At 37.9% G+C, this 21,428-nt stretch overlaps 1 protein-coding gene across 1 annotated transcript in view; it reads left to right on the top strand.

The window, feature by feature from the left end:
* The first annotated feature begins 816 nt into the window (after positions 1 to 816).
* The window catches only part of HSD17B4 (hydroxysteroid 17-beta dehydrogenase 4), a 92,461-nt gene continuing 71,849 nt past the window's right edge, over positions 817 to 21,428 (top strand). The window contains exons 1-6 of the mRNA XM_087429902.1: positions 817 to 988; positions 5,117 to 5,170; positions 15,604 to 15,711; positions 18,989 to 19,048; positions 20,313 to 20,334; positions 20,437 to 20,483. Coding sequence (XP_087286028.1) covers positions 931 to 988; positions 5,117 to 5,170; positions 15,604 to 15,711; positions 18,989 to 19,048; positions 20,313 to 20,334; positions 20,437 to 20,483 — 349 coding nt within the window. The 5' untranslated portion in view covers positions 817 to 930. The remainder of the gene's footprint in view (positions 989 to 5,116; positions 5,171 to 15,603; positions 15,712 to 18,988; positions 19,049 to 20,312; positions 20,335 to 20,436; positions 20,484 to 21,428) is intronic.

Here is a 21,428-nt window from a genome sequence, read left to right as displayed (position 1 = left end):
CTTTATTTGCAGAGCTCATTTCTTAAGGTTCCTTGTGCGTCATCTCCTATGGAAAGTTTCCCCTTGTCCCCAGCAGGGATAGGGTCTGTTTATTTTGGCACCATTAGCCGACCTATACACATTTGTCACAAGTCATCATGCTGCAACTGTTTTTAAAGGTTTACCATCTGACTTCGAATAGCTCCAGAGGACCTTACTGTTCATCTGTAAACTTGTACCTACCACCCTACCGCCATTAAGTAGATGCTTAATAAATGTTACATGAATGAATTACACTACATGACTATTCTCAACATACAAATGCACAAATCATTTAGGAGCACTTGTTAAAATTTTTTTTGTCCCCTGGGATTCTATTTCAGGAGGTAATCGTGGGGGGTCCAGGACTTTGCATTTTTGACAGTTCCTGGATGATTTTCGTGCAGGAGGTCCAGGGATTACATTCTGAGAAATCTTTACCCATTGGTAAGTGTGCCTTTCCTTCTTAGGGGCTTTCTTTTTGAAAGATACTTAAGGATAGGCGCTGCGTCCTATTTCTCTAGGCTACCGCCTAAATCCAGAAGACGCCTGTTGAGTGAATGACAAAACGTGGGTGAATGGATGAATGCAAGGTGCCCAGTCTGTCATTTTACCACACAGGTCCCAGCCACTCCCATTCCTTCTAGCAGTAGAAATGGCCCTTTCCAGTCAAGCCTCTTGGGTCGGCGCTCGCGGCGGCTGGAAGAATGCTGGACTACATTTCCCAGGGGTCCAAGGGATAAGCGCGCAGGCGCATTTGGAAAACTACGGCGTCCATCTCCTCTTCAGAAACTGCAGAAACTAGCAAGTCACTCGTGTCCCGCCCTCGCCCCTCCCGGTCTCCTCCCCGTCCCGCAGTCTGAGCTCTAGCGGTTCTGCTTGTGTGTATGTGTGTAGCCGCAGGCTGGACTCATGGCTTCGCCGCTGAGATTCGACGGGCGGGTGGTACTGGTCACCGGCGCTGGGGGAGGTGAGCACGCGAAGGGCTGGCACCCGCCTGGCTCTCGGGCCACGATCTCCCCTTTTCTGGCCGGGGATACACACGCAGCCGCAGCGGTGGTCCCAGCGTCGGGGCGGCGGGCTGCGGTGGGCGCGGAGGGCGCGTGGGGAGCGGGCGACTGGACCCGGTGGGGCGGGGTGGAGAGTCCGGGAATGGCTGTTCCCGGGGCGCCGAATCTGCTGAGGAGGGGAGAGGTGGGTCTGGCCCGCCTTCAGTGGGGAGCCAGAAACACCTGGTCATCCAGTCAGGTGCAGCCCTCATCAGCCCCCGCCCCCCCTTCCCCCCAACTAGATAAAAGTTCTTACTGACGCTCGTCTGTGAGCCTCAGTTGCGACTCTTATGCAAATAAACTCTCTTAGGCCTCTGCCAAGTCTGGCAAAGGTTGCAGAAAAGCCTTCCGGGGGCTGGAATCGCCCCAGAGAAGTAGAGATGTCGGCCTCTTGCCTTTGAAAAGTCAGTCATTCAGGGTGATTCAAGTTCATCCGCTGTCGGATGATTTGAAGTTCTTGAGAGGGCCTTCTTTAAAGAGAATCTGATAAGAGTGCTCCTAGTTGGAGTTTGTTTATCAAGCCAAGCACTCTACTCCAAGTTCACTGGAGTCTTGGCATGGGTTGTAAACTCAAATGCCTGCAGGAGTCAGGCAGGTGATAGAGGAATAAAATGGGAACGGGATGAGGACGGTAGGAACTGGTGAGCAGAGACGTTTCTCAAATGGGTCGGATCTTCCTATATTCAGGAGAAGCAAAATGGAGATTTGTTACGTGAAATAACACTAGTTCTAAAGGTCAAAAAATTAAAACGAACCACTCATACCCACACGGATTCTCTGCAGTGAGATTTGGCACTATTTCCCGCCAGTGGATGACCTCTGTAACTTCCAGGTGCAAGGATCTTGACCTTACGCACCTTTGATTCCCCGCTGATATTGCCTTATACCTAGAATAGACCTATGCACAGTTAATTTGAATTACGTATTAAAAGTCACAACAATGGAATTCTGTGAGTTAATCCATATATACTTCTACCTCTCTGTTGATGAAATGGATTCTAATGCTACCTTTCAGAAAATGCTTTTAGTATTAATTGGTGGCCAAGTATTTTATAGTCATAGCTATATTCATTCTAAAATGATCATATGTTTTTGGGAAAACGTTTTGTTTACACTTTGCTTTTGATGGAAATAATTAAGTGATGCACTTAGTGTTTTAAGTTACTGTTTTAAGTTTTAATCACTCTTTTGATAGTGATTCACAGTATGAAATACATTTTACACCAGCACCCGGTACACACACATTGTTTACATTTGAAACAAATTCATGACACGGTACATAGTAAATGAAGTGCACTCTGAAATTTCTATTCTGTTTCATTAAGTAAATGCAGATTGCAACCCACTAAGTTGATTTTGTGAAGTGTTAATGATTTGTGACGAGACACTTATGAATTTATTACCTCCTGTTCATAAACTGGTTCATATTTTAAAGAGCCCTGCAGACTTTCCATTGCCCAGATTATGATACAGTGACTAGCCATTAGAAATCTGATCTGAGGGAGAAATATAATTTTGTAGTGAAGTTGAGACTGTCATAGGCCATCACTGAGAAAGGGAGATAGAGATCTAATTGCAGTCCTATCGTGGAGACTGTTGTCTTTGAGGTCTTGGGGTTCTTATTTAGATATCCATACCTATAGAATTGAGGCAGTGCTGAATATCCCAGGAGGGTGTCTATGAATGCCTGCTGGGACTGTGTCTGGAATTAGTCTGACTCCAACCCACTCATATTCTAGAGATGAACAGAAATATCTCTGCACTATTCAGGTGCTGTGTTTGCTTGGAATATAGAATAGTTTAATGGGAGACCTGGAAGGAGAGGTTTAGAATTGTCTAGGCTTGAGGTAAAGATTGGTGGTGTAACAGGGGAATTTGTATTTATTAGCTGACTATAGTTGTTGTTGGGGATGTAACTGTGTGACAGTGGTGGAGTTGAGCAATGGAAGAAGAAAGTCTGGCCATTTTGAATTTGAGATGGTTATAAGTAAATTATAGATCTGGAGACAGAAGTATGTGAGTAGTTGGAGATTGTGAAGTAGGGGGAGAGATTTTGAAGTCATTTGAATTGCTTTGATTGGTAAAGCTAGAAAGTAAAGTAGTCTGGGAAGCTATTTTCACGGGCTCTTTGTTAACTTGAAGTAGAGAGGAGTCTAAACCACTGAAGAGAACACTGAAGAAGCAGTTTGAGAAAAGAGTCAACTGAGATTTGGCAGTGCAAAAGAAGTTAGTGTCAAAAAAAGAAGTGGAGGAGAGAGGGTGATTGAGGATGAATTTAGGTGTGGGAGAGATTTAAGACAGGATTTAAGAGAAGATTAAGAAAAAATGGAGGCTCTTGGATTTAACTTTTTGTGCATTTTAACTGTCAAGCTGTGCTTGGGCATTGTAGGGAATGTGAAAGATGACATATTCAATCTCAACCTTCAGGGACCTTCTAGTTTAATTGGGGAGGCAGACTAATGTACATAAAATATTTAAATAATGTTTATCTAAGCACAGATGTAAAAACATGGACCCTTACCAGTCCGTTAATGGGCTTGTGATGTTGGAGGGGAAAAGGGGGGAGACTGTCACTTTTTACTTTATATACAGATTTGTGTGCAGTTTTTGTGGGCCTTCATGATAAAGATAGATCACTTACATTTCTTTTGAGAGAATTGTATGGCTTGGTTTTAAATTGAGACAATTCTCTGATTAACTTAGGTCAATCTCTACTAGAGAGCTACCCCATTCCTTTCATCTGATGATTTTCTACTCTTACCATAATTTTTTGCATTCTGGTCATGAGTATTTGATTTCTCTAAAAACCTCATGTTTAATGTGTGTGGTGATGGGTTGTAATTAGTATTTTGGTGGTGAACATGATGTAATCTGTGCAGAAATAGAAGTACAATGATGTACACCTGAAATTTTTACAATGTCATAAACCAAAGTTACTGCAATAAACAAAAAATTAAAAAAAATTAAAAAAACAAAAACAAAAAAAGCCCTCATGTTTAGAACAAATGCTTCCACCTTAATCTGATAAAATATGAGAAGATTTGAGTTACTGTATTGGCTGAGTTCTCTCTTATCCATTTAGAGTGGATTAAATTTTAAAATAAATTATTTGGTGATATCTTTTAGTTTTGGAAAATTATATTTTGAGTTCTTTTTAGAAGAGCTTGATAATTGAGCTATCTCAGTTTATTTGTATACTTATTTATCAATTAATTTAAATTTTAAAAAATGTGTACATGTTAAAACAATTTAAACAATACAAAAGTAAGCCTTCCACCCCTGGTTACTGGTCACGTAGTTCTGTTCTCCAGAGATAACCAATAATTGCCAGTCTCTTATATAGACTTCCTGACATTCTATGCCTATAAAGCTTATATAGGTATATCCCTTTTTGAATGTATAAATTTACACCTCATACCTTTGAGTCGGAATTAAATATTTTTTGTGTTTGGTGATTGTGTAGTCAAGGTTTGGTGCAAGGTATAGAAATCACTAGATATTTGAAATAAGAAAGGATTTAACACAGACGCTTGGGTTTTGGGCAGTTCCTCTTGGAATGACTTGTGAAACAATAGGGAACTGGTCCGTTACGGGAGCCACTAGCTCTGAGGCTGCCATTGGAACTGCCACAGCCTGAATTGCCACTGGACACCAGGGATCTAGAGGACGGAAGCTGCCATCCAGAGATTTAGGGAGCTATATCAAGAAGTCGCCACTACATCCACTGTCTCTTAATACCGAGGAAGCTTCCACCTTCCAGATTTCATGCAATTGCATTTAATGGTGGAACCCAATTCACATCTAGCATCCTAGCAGGTAGGTAGAATGGTAGGAAATGGCAGGTAGAATAGTTGGAAAATATAGTTTTAAGCTTTCCAAGCTCTGCAAGTAGAAGAGAGTGAAATAAAAGTTGAGAGTACTAATGAAGACTCTAGCGTTTTAGTGCAATTAATTTTCACCAGTTACTTTAAAATAGGGATTGAGTTGAGTGGACCAAAGAAATTATCCTAACATTTGCTCAACTTTCTGATCATTTTGTTTTTCATTAGGACTGGGCCGAGCCTATGCCCTGGCTTTTGCAGAAAGAGGTGCATCAGTTGTTGGTAAGTTGACATATTTTTCTTTTTAATCAGTAACTGGTGATTAAAGTATAATCTTCACAAGCCAGCGCCCTATGTCCTCACATCAAATAACTTGTCAAGGTCAGATTTCATCACTATTTTTTTCTTCTGCCAGCAAATTTTTACCCCCCTGGAGGCTGACTTTATAATTACTTTTTAAAGTAAACTAGTTTCACAGAATTTGCAACTTAAGAGAATTGTGAAAAATGGGCAGGCATTCATTGTATAAAAGGAAATTCTTGAATTTGGTAAATTGTGGGCTGTAATTTTTTGAGATAGAAGGCTGGTGCAGGATGAGTCCCTGTAAATGTAAATATAATGATAAGAGTAAGAAATAAGAGCATTTTGAAAACTGGAAGTTTGGAGTCAGGGAATCCAAAGTATGGGTTTTGTTGTTGTTTTTTTAATCTCTTTCATCAAAATTTTTAAAATGGAAGCTTTTTACAACAATTAAAAAAAATTTTTAATTGAAGGGGCAGTTGCATGATTGTATTATGGAGGGTCAGTTGGAAGATGCTGTGTTGAAGAATTGCCAAGGTGGGAGTTTTAGTAACCTAAATGGCTTGGACTGGCCTGATGTACCTGGCAGTTGGTGTGGACGCAGGAACGGATTTGTCCACAGCCAAGCCTTTGTGGGGAATAATTGAGTGAGTGCTCAGTGCAGGGCATTATGGCAGATGTTATGGCCCAATATTTATTAGTATCTTTCCTCATTGGCCCACAATGACCTCCCGATCCCAGTTTTTCTGTATGTTACTAGAGAATACAGAGAAGCAAATTTCCCCCAATTTGTTTATAGAGACATGTGTAACAAAAGAGTAAGCCAACACCCAGGTTTTCTAAGCAATGAAGACCTAAGCAGGACCTTTAGTATGCTCTTCTCCCTCAGTGTGGATGTGTAGCTTGTCTTTATGGAAGGGATACAGAGACTTGAGATGTTCCTTATTTAAGATCAGAGCCATTGTCTGTTAATCCAATCTGCTTCTTGTGGCAAGGACGAATTTTGACATTGTGGTATTTGGCCATGGGGTGTATAGTTCAGGCCATCTTTGCCAGATTTTCCCAAGAATATTTCATGTCAGGGTCTAAAGACACATATTGTTACTGTTTTTTCTTTTCTTTCTTTTTTTTATATTGCAATTTATTTCTTAATATTTTACCTTATAACTTTTTACTTATTTACATCTTTTCCACTCAATTCCATAAGTGCATGGGCCCCATTTTATCTTCTGTATCTCCTAAAGGACCTAGAATATTGCCTTGTGCAAAGAAGGTACTTTGTTCATTGGTTCTTTTATTGTTTGATATAGACTTTTTTTAGGGGGCAGAGAGGCTGGCATGTCTGAGATTGGTTGAATAAATTTCTTTTTTTTTGTTTGTAACTAAGATATAATCTTAGTTTATAAACTTGTCTTATAAAAAATTTTACAGCAATGTGTGTTTGTGTGAATTGGTTTTCCTATATTTATATGTTAGCTTTGGGTTTGTTAAAATCAGATTAGGAGTTTTTGAGTTCTATGAAAAAGATAAACAGGGATGGTGTGTCTATTTATTTTGTCATTGCCTTAGAGGTGATATTACAGCAAGTGCTGGTGAAAGTCCAGGAAGGCAGAAGTTCTGTATCTTGCAAAAATATTTACCAAACTTGCCAGATTGAGTTTAGTTTAGGGGAAAAGGCATCTATGTGAAATTGCAGAACTTTTGGCTGATATTTTCTACAGCTTTTTAGTCTGTGACCTACCTGTGAACTTTGTAGGCCACCAGTGGGTTGTATTCTTCCCTAACCACCACTACCCTCTACTTTAGCTTTTTTAAACGTAGATACCCAACTTCCAGGTAGCATCATATGCACTAACATTTCTCCTCTCTTAATTTTTGTTCTGCTCAGTATATTTTTTAATCTAAGTAAGCAAAAAATAGTAAAGAGGAATAGGTAAACCTGGGATGTTATGACATCAGAGTATCTTGTTTGTGGAAAAGTGATTAATCAGATAATGCAATGACTAGCTCAGAGGCCAGTAAGAAGCAAGGCCTTAAGAAATAGAGTAGCATGTTTCTTGTATAAGTCAACTTTTGCTGTGTTCTGCTGGGTTAACAAACAAATCTCAGTGGCTTACAGTAATAAAGGAGTATTTCATGTTTACATGACCTTTCAGCTTTTGGTCAGTTGTGTCTCTGCTCTATGTGTTTTCCTAATTTCAGGATCCCAGCTGAAGGAGCAGCTTCTGTCAGAGACATTGCTGTTCTTGGGACAGAGGAAAAAACAATGTATCTACTTGGTGGCTCTTAAAGTTTTTGTTCAGAAGTGGCATGCCACTTCTATTCACATTTCATTGGCCAAAGGAAATCGCTTGGCCAAGTCCAAAGTTAAGGGCATCGCTTAAGATATTCTCTAACTTCGTGTTAATATGATTGCTACTTCTTATATTCTGTAATGTAAAGCATTATGGGAGATTTAAATCTGGGTATAAGAACTGCTAAGCATTTGGCTGATAATTATAGCAAGGGACATTTGGTTTTGTGTAAATTACATCTTTCAGGAAATGTTTGCACATATCTGAAGTAAACGTTGGGAATGGAATAGTCTTGAGGTTTCTGCAGTAGATGAATATTAAGTGTTATCTTGAGGGCATGAACACAAAGGTGATTGAAGTGTTTCAGCAAGAAGAACCTGTTCTTTGACAGTGAGACAGGCAGAAAGTTTTCTATTCTTGAACTCCAGAAGTAATACTTTTGGGAAATAGCAATTATAATCCTTTAAGATTAACATGATTTCTGTGCTGCAGTTACATAATAACTGATAAAGCGAAATTTTAAGTTCTGGTGGTCTGATGCCAGAACCTGTGTTTTTAACCACTCTGTGATCCTGACAGCTGAAAGGTAAACTGTAGTGGGGAAAGTGAATTGCCTTTGAAGTTAGGGCAGGCTTCAAATCCTGGCTCTGCTGCCTGATTACATGACCTCTCTGAATATTAGTAGCCACCTTACCTAATTTCCAGGATTATGGTGGGGATTAAATGACATCAAAAATTAAAGCCATTTGTAAAGGGCAAAGAAAGGAGCCACTATTAGTGACTGCCTACCATGTGCTAGACACTGCTCAAGAACTGGATGTGTCAAAGTGAGCCTGAGGTCTTGTTCACTCAGGAGGCATCCCAGCCCCTTTATGTAAAACATGTTTCTCTTATAGATGCTTAAAGAAAAGGGTCTAGCATAGGCACTAGTGTATTCTCTTCATGTGTAGGAATAGTACTTTGCTTAGTAATCAATCAAGACATATATGCTGATTGAGCGAATAAGTTAAACTTATATGACACATGGAGAAATATCACAAGAAAGCACACGTGGATTCCAGCTTATAATAAGCCATATATATAATGCCCACATCTCCCCCAGATGCCTCCTATGACTATCACTAACCCAGTTTATGGGGGACAGCCTTTAAATAACTTTACAATAGCTCTTAGTCATTTATCATTTTAAAAGCCCAATTTAGAAAAACTAAAAATAATTCATAAAGTTAATAGACTTAACATTGTATGGATTCATTTATTCATCCAACAGTTATTTATTGAATGCCTGTTATGTAGCAAGCACTGTTCTGGGTGCTGGGGGAATATAGTGGAGAGTAAAACAGACAGGGTCCCTACTTTCACAGAGCTTGCATTCTAGTGGGGGGCAGTGGGGAGACAGAAAATAAATACATATATAAAAATATATCAGATAATGATATGTGCTATGGGGAAAAAAAATCAGAGTGAATGATATAGAAAACCCTGAAAGAGGACTTTTGAGGAGAAACCTGCAGGAAGTAAAGGAGTGTGCCATGAGAAGATCTGGGGCCCAAGAACCCCTGACAGAGGGAACAGCTAGTGCCAAGGTCCTAAGGCTGACCAGGGTTAGTGTGTTTCAGGGTCAGCAAGAGGGCCACTGTGGCTGGAGCAAGGTCATCAAGGGGAACAAAAGTGAGAGATGAGAGCAGAGAGGTCACAGCATAAGGACTGGCTTGTCCCCTGATTGAGATGGGAAGCCATTGGAGAGTGTGAATAGAGGAGCAGCATGACCTGATTTGAGTTTTGAGTGGATCATTCTGGTTGCTGTGTGGAGAATAGATTGTAGGGGAGCAAGATGGAAGTGGAGAAGGATGATGGGCACATTGGGGTTTATTACACTAATAACTCTTCTTGTACATGCTTGTAATTTTCCAGAAAAAAAAGTGGAGGCAGAAAGACCTTTCAGGTTATTGCAATAATCCACATAAGAGATGGTGGTGATTTAGAGAGATGGTAGGGTTGGAGGTAATGCATAGAGGTTAAATTCTGGATATATTTTGAAGGTAGACATGGCAGGATTTGCTGATTTGCTGATGTGGGTTATCAGGGAAAGAAGATAGAGTGGCCATTTACTGAGATAGGAAAGACTGAAGGAGGACCAGATTGGCAGAGAGGTGGCATTGCTATTAGACTTTCAGATGGAGATATTAAGTAGGCAGTGGGATATAGGACTCTAGTTGTGGGGACAGATTGAAGCTATGTAAATCTGAATATTCTCAGTTTATAGATGGTATTTAAAGCCAAGAGACTAGATCAGATTTCCGAGATAAACAGGAGAAGAGCTCCAAGGACTGAATCTGGATGACTCCGTCTCTCATTTTCAGTTTCTTCTCTCTTTAAGGATACCTTTGATGCCTTCTTGTTGAGACAAAGAAAATCAATTAAAGGGCCCTAATTTAAGACACTGCTCTCTAATCTACCACCACATTTTGGAGTCCTTCAAATATTTAGATACATTTATGGCCATTCTGGGAAAGATTCCTGATGAACTAGGGTGCTTGTATCTTTCTACTGTTGACCTAAAACAAACAAATAGGCAGTTATTTTACCAGCAGTGTGAGTTTATTTGAGAATGGCTTAGAATTGCAATTTGGGACATGTGATCTACAGCGAACCAAGGGCAAGTCTAGAGAAACAAAGGAAAGGAACTTTCTTTTGTGAAGTTAGGAGGGGCTGTTGTAAACAAAGATTCCTTTGGAGGAGGCAGGGAGTTTGAAGTGTAGTCTCTTTTCATTGGCCAAGTTATGGCGGTCTCTCATTGGCTGAGCTGTTGCTGGGCACGGAGGAATTTCTTTCTTCCTTTTGCTGCGGTAGTAAAGTAGCGTCACTTCCTGTGGGAGATGCAAGCTACATCTCTTCCTTTGGGGTCTGTAGTGTGTGTTGAGTGGCACATGTGTGAGAGTTCTCTCTTCTGGCTCCCACCTCTGTTTTATTTTATTTTATTTTTTTGTGAGGAAGGTCAGCCCTGAGCTAACATCCATGCTAATCTTCCTCTTTTTGCTGAGGAAGACCGGCTCTGAGCTAACATCTAACATCTATTGCCAATCCTCCCCCTTTTGTTTTTCCCCCCAAAGCCCCAGTAGATAGTTGTATGTCATAGTTGCAAATCCTTCTGGGTGCTGTATGTGGGATGCAGCCTCAGCATGGCTGGAGAAGCAGTGCGTCGGTGCACGCCGGGGATCCGAACCCCGGGCCGCCAGTAGCAGAGTGCGCACACTTAACTGCTAAGCCACAGGCCGGCCCACCACCTCTGTTTTAAATGAGGTTTCCGTTTATTAATTTTCGCACTACCAAACAGTGGTGATAGTGTGGCAACTCTGTGTTTCTGCCTTTTTCCTTGGCTGTCAAGAAGCTTAAAGGTAAACCTGACACTGTCCCCAACTAGAGTAACTACCATTAGCCTATGCTTTCAGTAGGCTTGTCTTTCCCTGACATAACATTTTGTTAATTTTTCCGTTTTTTAATAGTCCTTGCATATGTACTTTATGTCAAAGTCACTTTAAATATTTTTGGTAGCAGTTAGGACATAAACAGAATACAGAAAGAAATCCCAATTGGGCCCACACCTCTAAAATCAATGAAATGATTCTTAATGCTGTTGTTTGCTGTAGGAAACTATCAAGATGGGAGAAAATGGCATCAAGCATAAAAAATAGAAATGTCTGGAAAGACACACAAGAAACAGTTAATAGCAGTTATCTCTGGGAGAGATTGAGGTAGGGCAAGGGTAAAAAAGGGACTTTTTGAGTCTGCATGGTTTGAACTTCTTAAAAGCATAAAAAAAAGTAAAAACCTCTCCAAAAAGTAAATACATTTATAATATAATATTGCTTTATCATCTTTTTATATGCTTCTTCGATTACTTATAAAGGATGTTGTTACATAATCAATACATGTAAAAGTTACTCCAATTTTGTAGAATTGGAAGTACCATTTTACTTTGGAAATAAAAATAGTTTGTAGATATGTTATTGGTAATATATAAGACTCGGTGACAATTCCTTGGATTGAATAAATATATGAACATGAATATGTGTAAGTGTAGTTATAAAGCACTCTTCAAATATAAAGCATTATAACATTATTACTCTTGATAATTAAGTGGAAAGTTAGAAACTGTTATTTCCCATGCTGAGCTACAGCAAAGAGAAGATTTCTCAATCTGGTTTACCTAACAAATCACTGAAAAACAATTTGTGTAATACTCATCAATATGTTACCTCTATTTCTCAACACTTCAATAAAGGAATTTATGATTTGCCAACACATGTGACAAGGAATTAAAATCTTTTATAAGTAAAGGACACTTGCAAATCTGTAAGAAAGACAAACATCTCAAATAAAATGTGATTTAAATAGGCAAAAAATAAGAAATATAAATGGCTAATAAACCCATGAAAATAAGATTTTACCTTACTAGTACTCAAAGAACTATAAATTAAAAAAAATGAGCTACGATTTATAAGCATTTAATTGTCAGACTGAAAAGAATGATAATGTCCAGTGTTGTGAGGATGTGGCGAAACAGGCATTCTCACCAACACGTGGTCCTATTTTCAGGCCGTCTGTACCGGATAACTTGGTACTTTGTATTTAGGTATCTATTTACCTATTTATAGAGTACTTTTATAGGCTCTAAGTGTGTTTTAGAATTTCCTGGATCTTTATACATCCACTCTAGAGATTGGCATATAGCAGGTATTTAATAAAATCTCAGGGATGGATTTTTTAGGAAAAAATTTATGTAGTCTTTAATAGGCTAAGTCATTGATTTATTTAGTATGAGAGAAATAGGCAAAGATTTTTCGTCTTTTTAAAAAAACCTTCAGTGTTATAAACTGGATTTTATATGGAGGATTTACAAATATGTCACATTTTGGGATATTTTGATGGTTTCAGCTGAAAAGACTTAACTATCATAATCTTACTATTTTTACTACCTATTTTAAAGCTATTTGTTTGAGTAGGGTTGCTGACTTATCATTTCCTCTATACCCTCCCCAAACAGATGTGATTTTTTTTGTTTGTTTAGTGGAAATAATTACCATCTTTTTAGGATAAAAGAAACTTGCTTACAGCATTACAGGAGCAGAGTGGTAGGTCCAGGTTCTAGTCTGGATTTGCCATTTCATACAGCCTTGGAGCCTGGGGCAAGTTACCTAACCTTTCTCAAACTGGTTCCTTATCCATCAAAGTAGGAACAGCTGTTCCTGCCAACCTCCTAAAAAGCTGTATGGAGATCAGATGCAGCAATATACGGAAGAGTTCTCTGAAAATGCAAAGTATACCAGTATAAGGTGGTGATGGTATTTAAAAATTTTATTTGTTGTTATTCTTATTAGAATTGTTAGCCATACATTTAAGCAGTAACAGTGTCACGTAGTGTGGATACATTTCTTTGTATACAATTGCAAAAAAATCTTTTAACATTCCTATCTAAGTCCTTCAGCATATAACTAGTGCTTTTCCTAGGTAAGGTTGTAATTAATTCCTGTGATTTAACTCTGGTGATAGTGGGATGACTGAATGGGGTCAGTGTTAATTTAGTGCTCTCTGATGTAGAGACTTGTCTTGCATAATCTATTCTGATACTGTTTCACTGCACATCATTGATCTCAATAAATTATTTATCCGGACTTCAATGCTGACCTGTTTGGTTGCACTTTGAGGAATTTCCACTTGGGGGTAGTGTTTCATTGCAAATTTGAACAATTCTTTCTTTACTGAAATATTGCATTTGCCAATTTGCTTTTGAACTTTTCCTTGCTTAGTTAAAAAGTGTCTTAAAAGACTGTTAGCTACATGTCTTAAAATCTTTATGTTTTTTACTGGTTGTTTCCTGTCATTTCAATAATTGCATGGAAGTGAACAATTAATAGGAATTTAGTCTTGAGACTCTTACCACTTTTTTCATCTCTTGAGGGATAATGTAACCCTTTTTGCATCATTTTGTGTCTTCGCGTTTTTTATTTATAGTAAGACTGATAAGACTATATTGTTAGAAAAAATATATCCTGGTCCACATTTTGAAAAACTCATTTCCTTAAAAAAAAGTAAAAATTAATAATAATAAAAAAAGTAAATTTAATAATTAAAAAAAAAGTACAAACACATTTGACAGTAGATTTTAAGTGTGGTTAGGCATTTGCTTTTTCTCTGGAGCCTCCCTTTACCTCCTTTACCACCTAATGCACTTGTAGCCCTCACCCCAGTCCAAAAATAGAGAGCCATTCTTCAGAAGAAAAAAAATCTTTTTTTTCCTTCAGATGTGGTAATCATCAATTTGGTAATAGTAGAAGACTTTATATTTTAGTATATGCCACCATGCCATGTGCCATTTATTAGTTAGTAATTTTTTTGTTATATTCCTCAAAATCTATGCAGTAACCCTACAAAAATGATCATTGTGCAGTGCAAATTAATTCGTCCCAAGTAGTTTTCTTAAATTGTTTTTTTCAAGTTGTTTGACATTGATCTATTTATCTTTTCATTAGTTTTTGCATGTTATTTTGCAAATTTTACCTTAAATTATTGTATAAATTAACTTTACCTGTCCCTATTATTTAGTTATGTTGGCCTTTATATACTTCATGCTAAAATCTGTGCACTACTGTAGTCATCACATACTTTAAATTTCTTTTTTTTTTTTAATTGTAACATTGGTTTATAACGTTATATAAATTTCAGGTGTACATTAACTTTCTTTTTTTTTAAATTTTATTTGTTTATTTTTTTCCCCTAAAGCCCCAGTAGATAGTTGTATGCCATAGTTACACATCCTTCTAGTTGCTGTATGTGGGACGCGGCCTCAGCATGGCCAGAGAAGCGGTGCGTCGGTGCGTGATCCGAACCCGTGCCGCCAGCAGCGGAGCGCATGCACTTAACTGCTAAGCCACGGGGCCGGCCCTTCATTAACTTTCAATGGATTATAAACTCTTTGAGGACAGTCACCGTTCTTATATATCTGTGTTTCCCTTTGTAGATTTCCTTGCAAATAGTAAATGCTCAATGTTTGTATCTATATAACTGGATATAGGGAGATGTTATGTGGTAAGTGTGGTCAGTTGTTAAACATATAAAGATGGAGTCATGGTATAAATTAGTGATTGAACACATATCAGTTCTGTATGTATTTTTTGACCTTTTTAAGTAGTTTTTATTTCTTTCATCATAGACCATGACATAGTATGTTTTATGAAAATTTACAAGTGTGCTTCTCTAATAGTTTAATGTCATACTTGTTCTTTATTACTATTCCTGTAAACAAAGCCTTTCCTGACATGGAGAAGATATTTCATATTGTGTGTTTGATCTTTTTTTTTTAATTGTGGTGAGAACACAATATGAGATCTATCCTCTTAACAAATTTTAAGTGTACAATACAGTGTTAACCATAAGCACTCTGTTGTACTCTCTACAACTTACTCATCTTGCCTTGTTGAAACTTTATGCTCATTGATTAGCAACTCCCTGTTTCCTTCTCCCCCCAATCTCTGGCAAACACCATTCTACTCTCTAAATTCTACTCAGATTTTATGAGTCTGACCATTTTAAGTACTTTCATGTAAGTGGACTTATGCAATATTTGGCCTTCTGTAACCCCCATGTTACAGGGGGTTCCTCTCTTTGAGATCCTGATTTCAGTTTTTTTGGATAAATACGCAGAAGTGGGATTGCGAGATCATATGGTAGTTCTAGTTTTAATCTTTGGAGGAACCTCCATGCTGTTTTCCTCTGTGTTTGATCTTAAAGTAATCTTTAGGTTTTTTGTTTTTGTTTTTGTTTTGCTAAAAGTGGGTTGAATCATATTCTTTTCTTTTCAGAAAAGGAAAATCATTGCAAAGTTAAAAATTTTATGACATGAACCTATGTTTAGATACTTTTGCTGCTTCTTCATGTCTATATTTAAAAACAGAGAGACATATTTTGAAAGTACATATCTCATGGTGTGCTTAATAAGGTGGGGTAAGGGTAGGAGGGAATTGGGCAAATGATTGAAGAAATACACTAATAATAGAATCTCATTTCCAATGCATATTTTGAAGGTCTAGAAATGAATTCTTGTTTGTTTTTGCTTTGCAGTGAACGATTTAGGAGGGGACTTCAGTGGAACTGGTAAAGCCTCCTTAGCCGCTGATAAGGTTGTTGAAGAAATAAGAAGCAAAGGTGGAAAAGCAGTGGCCAACTATGGTATGATATTTGAGAGAACAATGCTATTTCTTTTATTTTCCTTCAACTAATGCTCTTGTTCACGTTAATAATCATTGAGGAAATATCTCAGCATTCCAGTGTAATTGTGAAATTAGATTTTATTTAAGTCAGCCAAAGCTGTTAGGCTACATATTTTATATAATATGTGAGAATTTTTTCCATTTTTGATGTAGATTATTTCATGAGTCTAACTTTTATTCTGTTGTTTATTTAATATTTTTATTAATGAGCACATGATATAATCAGTAAATTATTGTAGATGTTCTTGTTCTTAAAAGACTGGTTTTAGCTAAAAGTTCTTATGTATTTCTACAGAATAACGTTAAATTCTTCTCTTTAAAATTGTTTTAAGAAAAGTCTTAAAGTAATATAGCGTAAGAATTGAAATGCCCCCTTTCTGTATGCAGCCTCCATATTCCGTTCTGCACAAGTAATCATTGCTATATGTAACTTTCTTATCTTTATAAAAACTTAAGAGTCAAAGTTAGGCATTAAAATACAAGCCATGCCAAAAACGGCAAATACAACCTTTACATTTGATATACTGATTCTAATAGAATTTGTAAGGAAACTTCTTTAATAGGTTTACTTTAAAAAAGCTAGTGCTTACTGATTTTTCTGCAAATTAGATTGTTTTTATGGGCCAGGGACAAAATTAGACTGCCAGTGACTTTATTTTGAAATTTTAGAGGAAAAGAAATACAACATGGTTTGTTTTGAGCGTTCGAGGGAATAATAAGACAGACATTTTAGTATCTTCTTTCCATATTGAGGATCTAGAAAAATGTTTTCCACTTTTAAAAAAAATTCTAGTTTTTTTTTTGTGAGGAAGATCAGCCCTCAGCTAACATCCATGCTAATCCTCCTCTTTTTGCTGAGGAAGACCGGCCCTGAGCTAACATCCATGCCGATCTTCCCCCACTTTATGTGGGACGCCGCCACAGCATGGCCTGATATGCGGTGCATCGGTGTGCGCCTGGGATCTGAACCCGGGCCGCCAGCAGCGGAACGTGCACACTTAACCACTACGCCACGGGGCTGGCCCCAATTCTAGTGTTTTAAAAACCAATTTTATAAAGATAAATATTGCAGACTCCTTCCCCTCTGTTATGAGAGGTTTGGGGGATTTGATCGGAGACATAAAAGAAACTTTCCACTCCAAACAAATGGAATGAAGGTATATTTTATTATATAGAGGAGAGTAAAGGCGATAGTCTGCAAACAGATCCGAATAGGTCAAATATTAAGAGGGAAAAACATCAGCTTGACTGGAAAGGGAAAACATCCACATCGACTGAGATAGCAGCAGATTTGAATAGATCATATAATGAGAGGGAAAAACATCAGATCGACTGGAAAGGGAAACATCCACATCGACTGAAGGGAGATGACACCAATCAATTGGAAAGAGAAACACCAGGTTGACCGAAAAGAGAACACATCAGCTCAGTTACTCACAACATCTGCGCCCCACTGCTGGGAGAGTCCCTTCAATTGACATGGCTGGGTGGGAATCACACGTCCTGGGCAAGGCTTCCACGGGTGAGACTCTCACCAGGCGTCAATCTCCAGCAGTTTATATAGCATCAGCAGTTTCCAGAGTAAACACTTACAGAGTTTACAGAGCAAGCATTCAGTTCCCATGCACAAATGGTTATCAGTGGTGTACGTGTACTGAGTCTCCTGGCTATCTTCCCAGCCCTGTAGTTGTGTATGTGCATTGTTTTCCCTGGTTATCATCCCAGCCCAGCACAGATGGCCAGTCTTCCCCAGGCTGTGACGCCCAAAGAACCTTGAAATTTTTACAAATTGCAACTATCTCCGTGGGAGAAGGGCCAGTTCCTACCACACAGAAAGCAGCTTTATATTTCTTTGTGTGCTGGTGGCTGTAGGTCAGTGGAGCGGCCAAACATTGCTGTACTCACGTCAAGACACCCTCCAAAGGATGCTGTGCAACCTGTATCAATCAGGATTCAGTCAGGAAAACAGAAGCCCCCTCTAGGTGTTTCAAGTGTGAAGGGTTTTAATACAGAGAATTAGAGGCTTACATTATCATTGGAAGGGCTGGGCAAGGGCTTGTCAGGGAAGCTGTCAATGACCATCTCAGCCTGCAGCAGTTGATTCTCAAGAGCTCCCCTAGGACATGTGCTGACAATCTTACATCTACACTCTGCTCACAAGGTTGCCTACATCTGCAGGCTTCTCCTACTTTTCCACCCTTTAGGTGAATATCTCTTTTTGGCAGACCTAACTCAGGACCATGTGGGTCGCAGGGAAAGCACTATATTTCCTGGATCCTCCCCTGTGACTGCAGAGAATATAGAAAGAGGCAGTGGTGATGTTGAGTTGATAGCTGACCATTTGACACACAGCTCTGGGGATATGAGCCCTTCCCCTGGGCTGATTAGCAGAAAATAACAAAGCCATAATATTTTGTTGAGCTTTACTTTTTGTAGTTAGTATTACAAAAATAGTAGGTTTGTTTTCCATATGTAGATATATAGCATTGAACATCCTTTTTCAAATTAAACATGCACCTTCTTTTCTCCCTCTGAAATTCTGATTTGCATCCTTAAGGGGAAGTGCCTATGTGGCTATTTAAAATTAAATATAAATTAAATAAAATTAAATATTCACTTTGTTGTACTAGCCACATTTCAAGTGCTCAATGGACACATGTAGTTAGTGGCTCCTGTATTAGATGGTGCAGAAATAGGACATTTCCATCTTCACAGAAAGTTGTATTGGACAGTGCTGTTTTAGATAGTATTTGCCAAATATTTCTTATTCACCATGTCTCCTTTTTTTTTGTAGGTTAAAGAATTGTCTTAGGGGCTAAATTTCTTTTGTAACATTAGATTATCTATATTTTGATTTGTTATGTGCCTGCAATATAAATGTGTTTTTCCGAACACATAGAGACAGAGATTGGATTGGTGGTTACCAGAGGGGAAGGGGGGGAGGGAGGAGGGCGAAAGGGATAATTCGGCACATGTGTGTGGTGATGGGTTGTAATTAGTATTTGGGTGGTGAACATGATGTAATCTATGCAGAAATAGAAGTATAATGATGTACACCTGAAATTTATACTATGTTATAAACCAATGTTACTGCAATAAACAAAAATTTAAATGTTTTTCTTGGAAATGAGTTCTGTTGAGTGAATAGTATCTATCATGTGCTCTGATCTATAGAATTTAGAAGTCATTTGTGAAGGATATTACTGAAGTTTTGTACTACTTTCCCTTTCCCTCAGATTCAGTGGAAGCAGGAGAGAAGGTTGTGAAAACAGCATTGGATACTTTTGGAAGAATAGGTGATGTTTCTTTGCATTTATGGTACTAATGGAGCAGCTTCTACCTTCTGATAGAATATTTTTGATATAACTTTTGTTTATTAAAAACTCCCTCTTTATTGATAATCAAGTTTTTGGATTTGTTTTACAAATTATTTTACATACCCTACCTTATTCCACAAAGGGCTCAAGATGACAATTTTTATGCATATATGTGTTGAGTTTGTTTTATATTTTTTTATGCTTTAAGAGCTTTTAAAAAACTTGTAAGCATTCTCTAAGTTCACTTTTTATAATAATTTAATTATACTTCAAATATGTTTATGGCAATAGGGAACCCAGTGGAATCTTTTGGATAATTATAATGATTCAGATTCAAATGATTCAATATCTTTGAAATTAATCAAGATGAATTATATAATAAAAATCTTCATTTTTAAGAAACACTTCAAATATATTGTTTAGTCCATCCTTCTCTGGATAATCTTCCTGGTTTAGTCCCACACACTCTTAATAAAAGATTATTGAATTACTGGAGAGAAACATTCCTGCAGAGAAGCCCAACATGTTTACAGTCTGAAAAACAGTAATTGTAATTTGGATGTACTCCCTCCTTTTTTTTTTTTTTTTGTCTGGCATATTTATTTTTCTAGTTATGTCTGGTTGAGCTCATAAGAGACATGCTCACATATCATCTGACAGAGGGATAGAGACCACAAAGGTTTGAAGTCATAGGGTGAAAATAGCCACAAGATGGTGGTTGAACCTTAAAAATTAATTCCTTTCTAATTCCTTTCTTTTCATAGTGAGAATACAATTATGTATTAAGATAGGCCATCAGTTTCTAACTCTAATGGTTTCCTTTCTGGGCTTTTGACTTTTGAGTGGCAAGGAAAAATCTTTTAAACTTGAACTTTCTGAGTAAATTTTGAGGTTAAATGAGGGATGGCTTGTGGTTACCACTGAATCCTAAGAAGCTAAGAGTTACGCACCAGCTAATCCAATAAATAAGCTGTTAGAATTTCAGCAGAAGGTAGAGGTAGAAAAATTTAAATATATAAGTTTGAGGGGAAAGCGCGGATATACTGTGACGTGTACTGTGCTTTTGTGAATCAGATTTTTTTTTTGCTGTAGGTTTAAAATTTTGTTCTGATAGTACTCTTTACCTATTATATTTACTTTTCCATGAGGAAAAAACCAATTTTGAAAGAAATGTGAGTTTTAAGCAACTACAAATTAATATGCTTGCTTCTATACTTGTGACGTGGGTCTTTTTATATTGTAGATGTTGTGGTCAACAATGCTGGGTGAGTATTTCTTTTTTCATTATTAGTAATGTGCATGCAAAGTTTTTTTTTCCAAAGTGGATACTCCTTCCTCCCCTAACCTATATAATATCAATTTTTTAGAATTCTGAGGGACCGTTCGTTTGCTAGAATAAGTGATGAAGACTGGGGTAAGTTGTTTTTAATATATGTCTCTGTGGAATATACCTATATATTCAGCCTTTTAATATATGATAAATTTATACATTTAAGGGTAAACTTGCCTCTACGTGCTTTTGCTTCTGCTAATGTAAGTGAAGAATAAGGTTTACAACTGAAAACAACTAACAGTTGGAAGTCATCTGTTTCTTTTTTAACATTTGAAAAATTGAAAAAATTTTAAATCAGTTGGCAGAAGTTATCCAAAAGGATTTTGTGCCTTTCAATTTGTTTTTCCCTTTTGCTCCTTGAGACGTTGTCAGTATTTTCTAGCATGTTAACTCTTTCTGACTGCCTTTAGCCTGCTTATCTGGCTGGGTGATTCTTACTTCAAGAGCGAGAGCAGGATATAGAAGGGAGTAAATGATGGTGATCTGAGAATGAGTGGGAAAAACCTAGATACAATTTCGAAGCTTCTAATAAGTAGGAAAAATTTCCATTAGGAATGCCGCATTGGAAAGATTGAGTTTAGATAATGAACAAATCATAGTTACGAAAATTTTTTTTTCTGTTTGCTCTTTGGCCATCCCCATCAGAACAAAACAAACAATGGTGGCTAAGACAGTGGTGGCAGGCATGGTAACTGACGTGAAGTGTATCATTGTTTATAGAGTGTGCTTCTGGGGAATATTGCCAGAAGTTCTTTTGGAAGAAGCAAAATAACTTTGTGACTTAGAATTAAGCAAAAAAGGGTTTTCCTTTCCTCTTCCCTTGTAACAATTGTGGTAAAAAAGAAGCTGAGGGGCTGGCCCAGAGGCTTAGAGGTTAGGTTTGCGTGCTCCACTTTGGCAGCCCCGGGTTCGCTGATTTGGAGCCCAGGCATGGACCTATGCCCTGCTTATCGAGCCATGCTGTGACAGGCATCCCACATATAAAGTGGAGGAAGATGGGCATGGATGTTAGCCCAGGGCCAATAA

This window comes from Ceratotherium simum, chromosome 4, assembly GCF_057802395.1.
Source record: "Ceratotherium simum simum isolate JZ-2026a chromosome 4, ASM5780239v1, whole genome shotgun sequence".
NCBI lineage: Eukaryota > Metazoa > Chordata > Mammalia > Perissodactyla > Rhinocerotidae > Ceratotherium > Ceratotherium simum.
The sequence above is the reverse complement of the archived record's forward strand: the minus strand, read 5'-3'. Positions and strand labels throughout refer to the sequence as shown.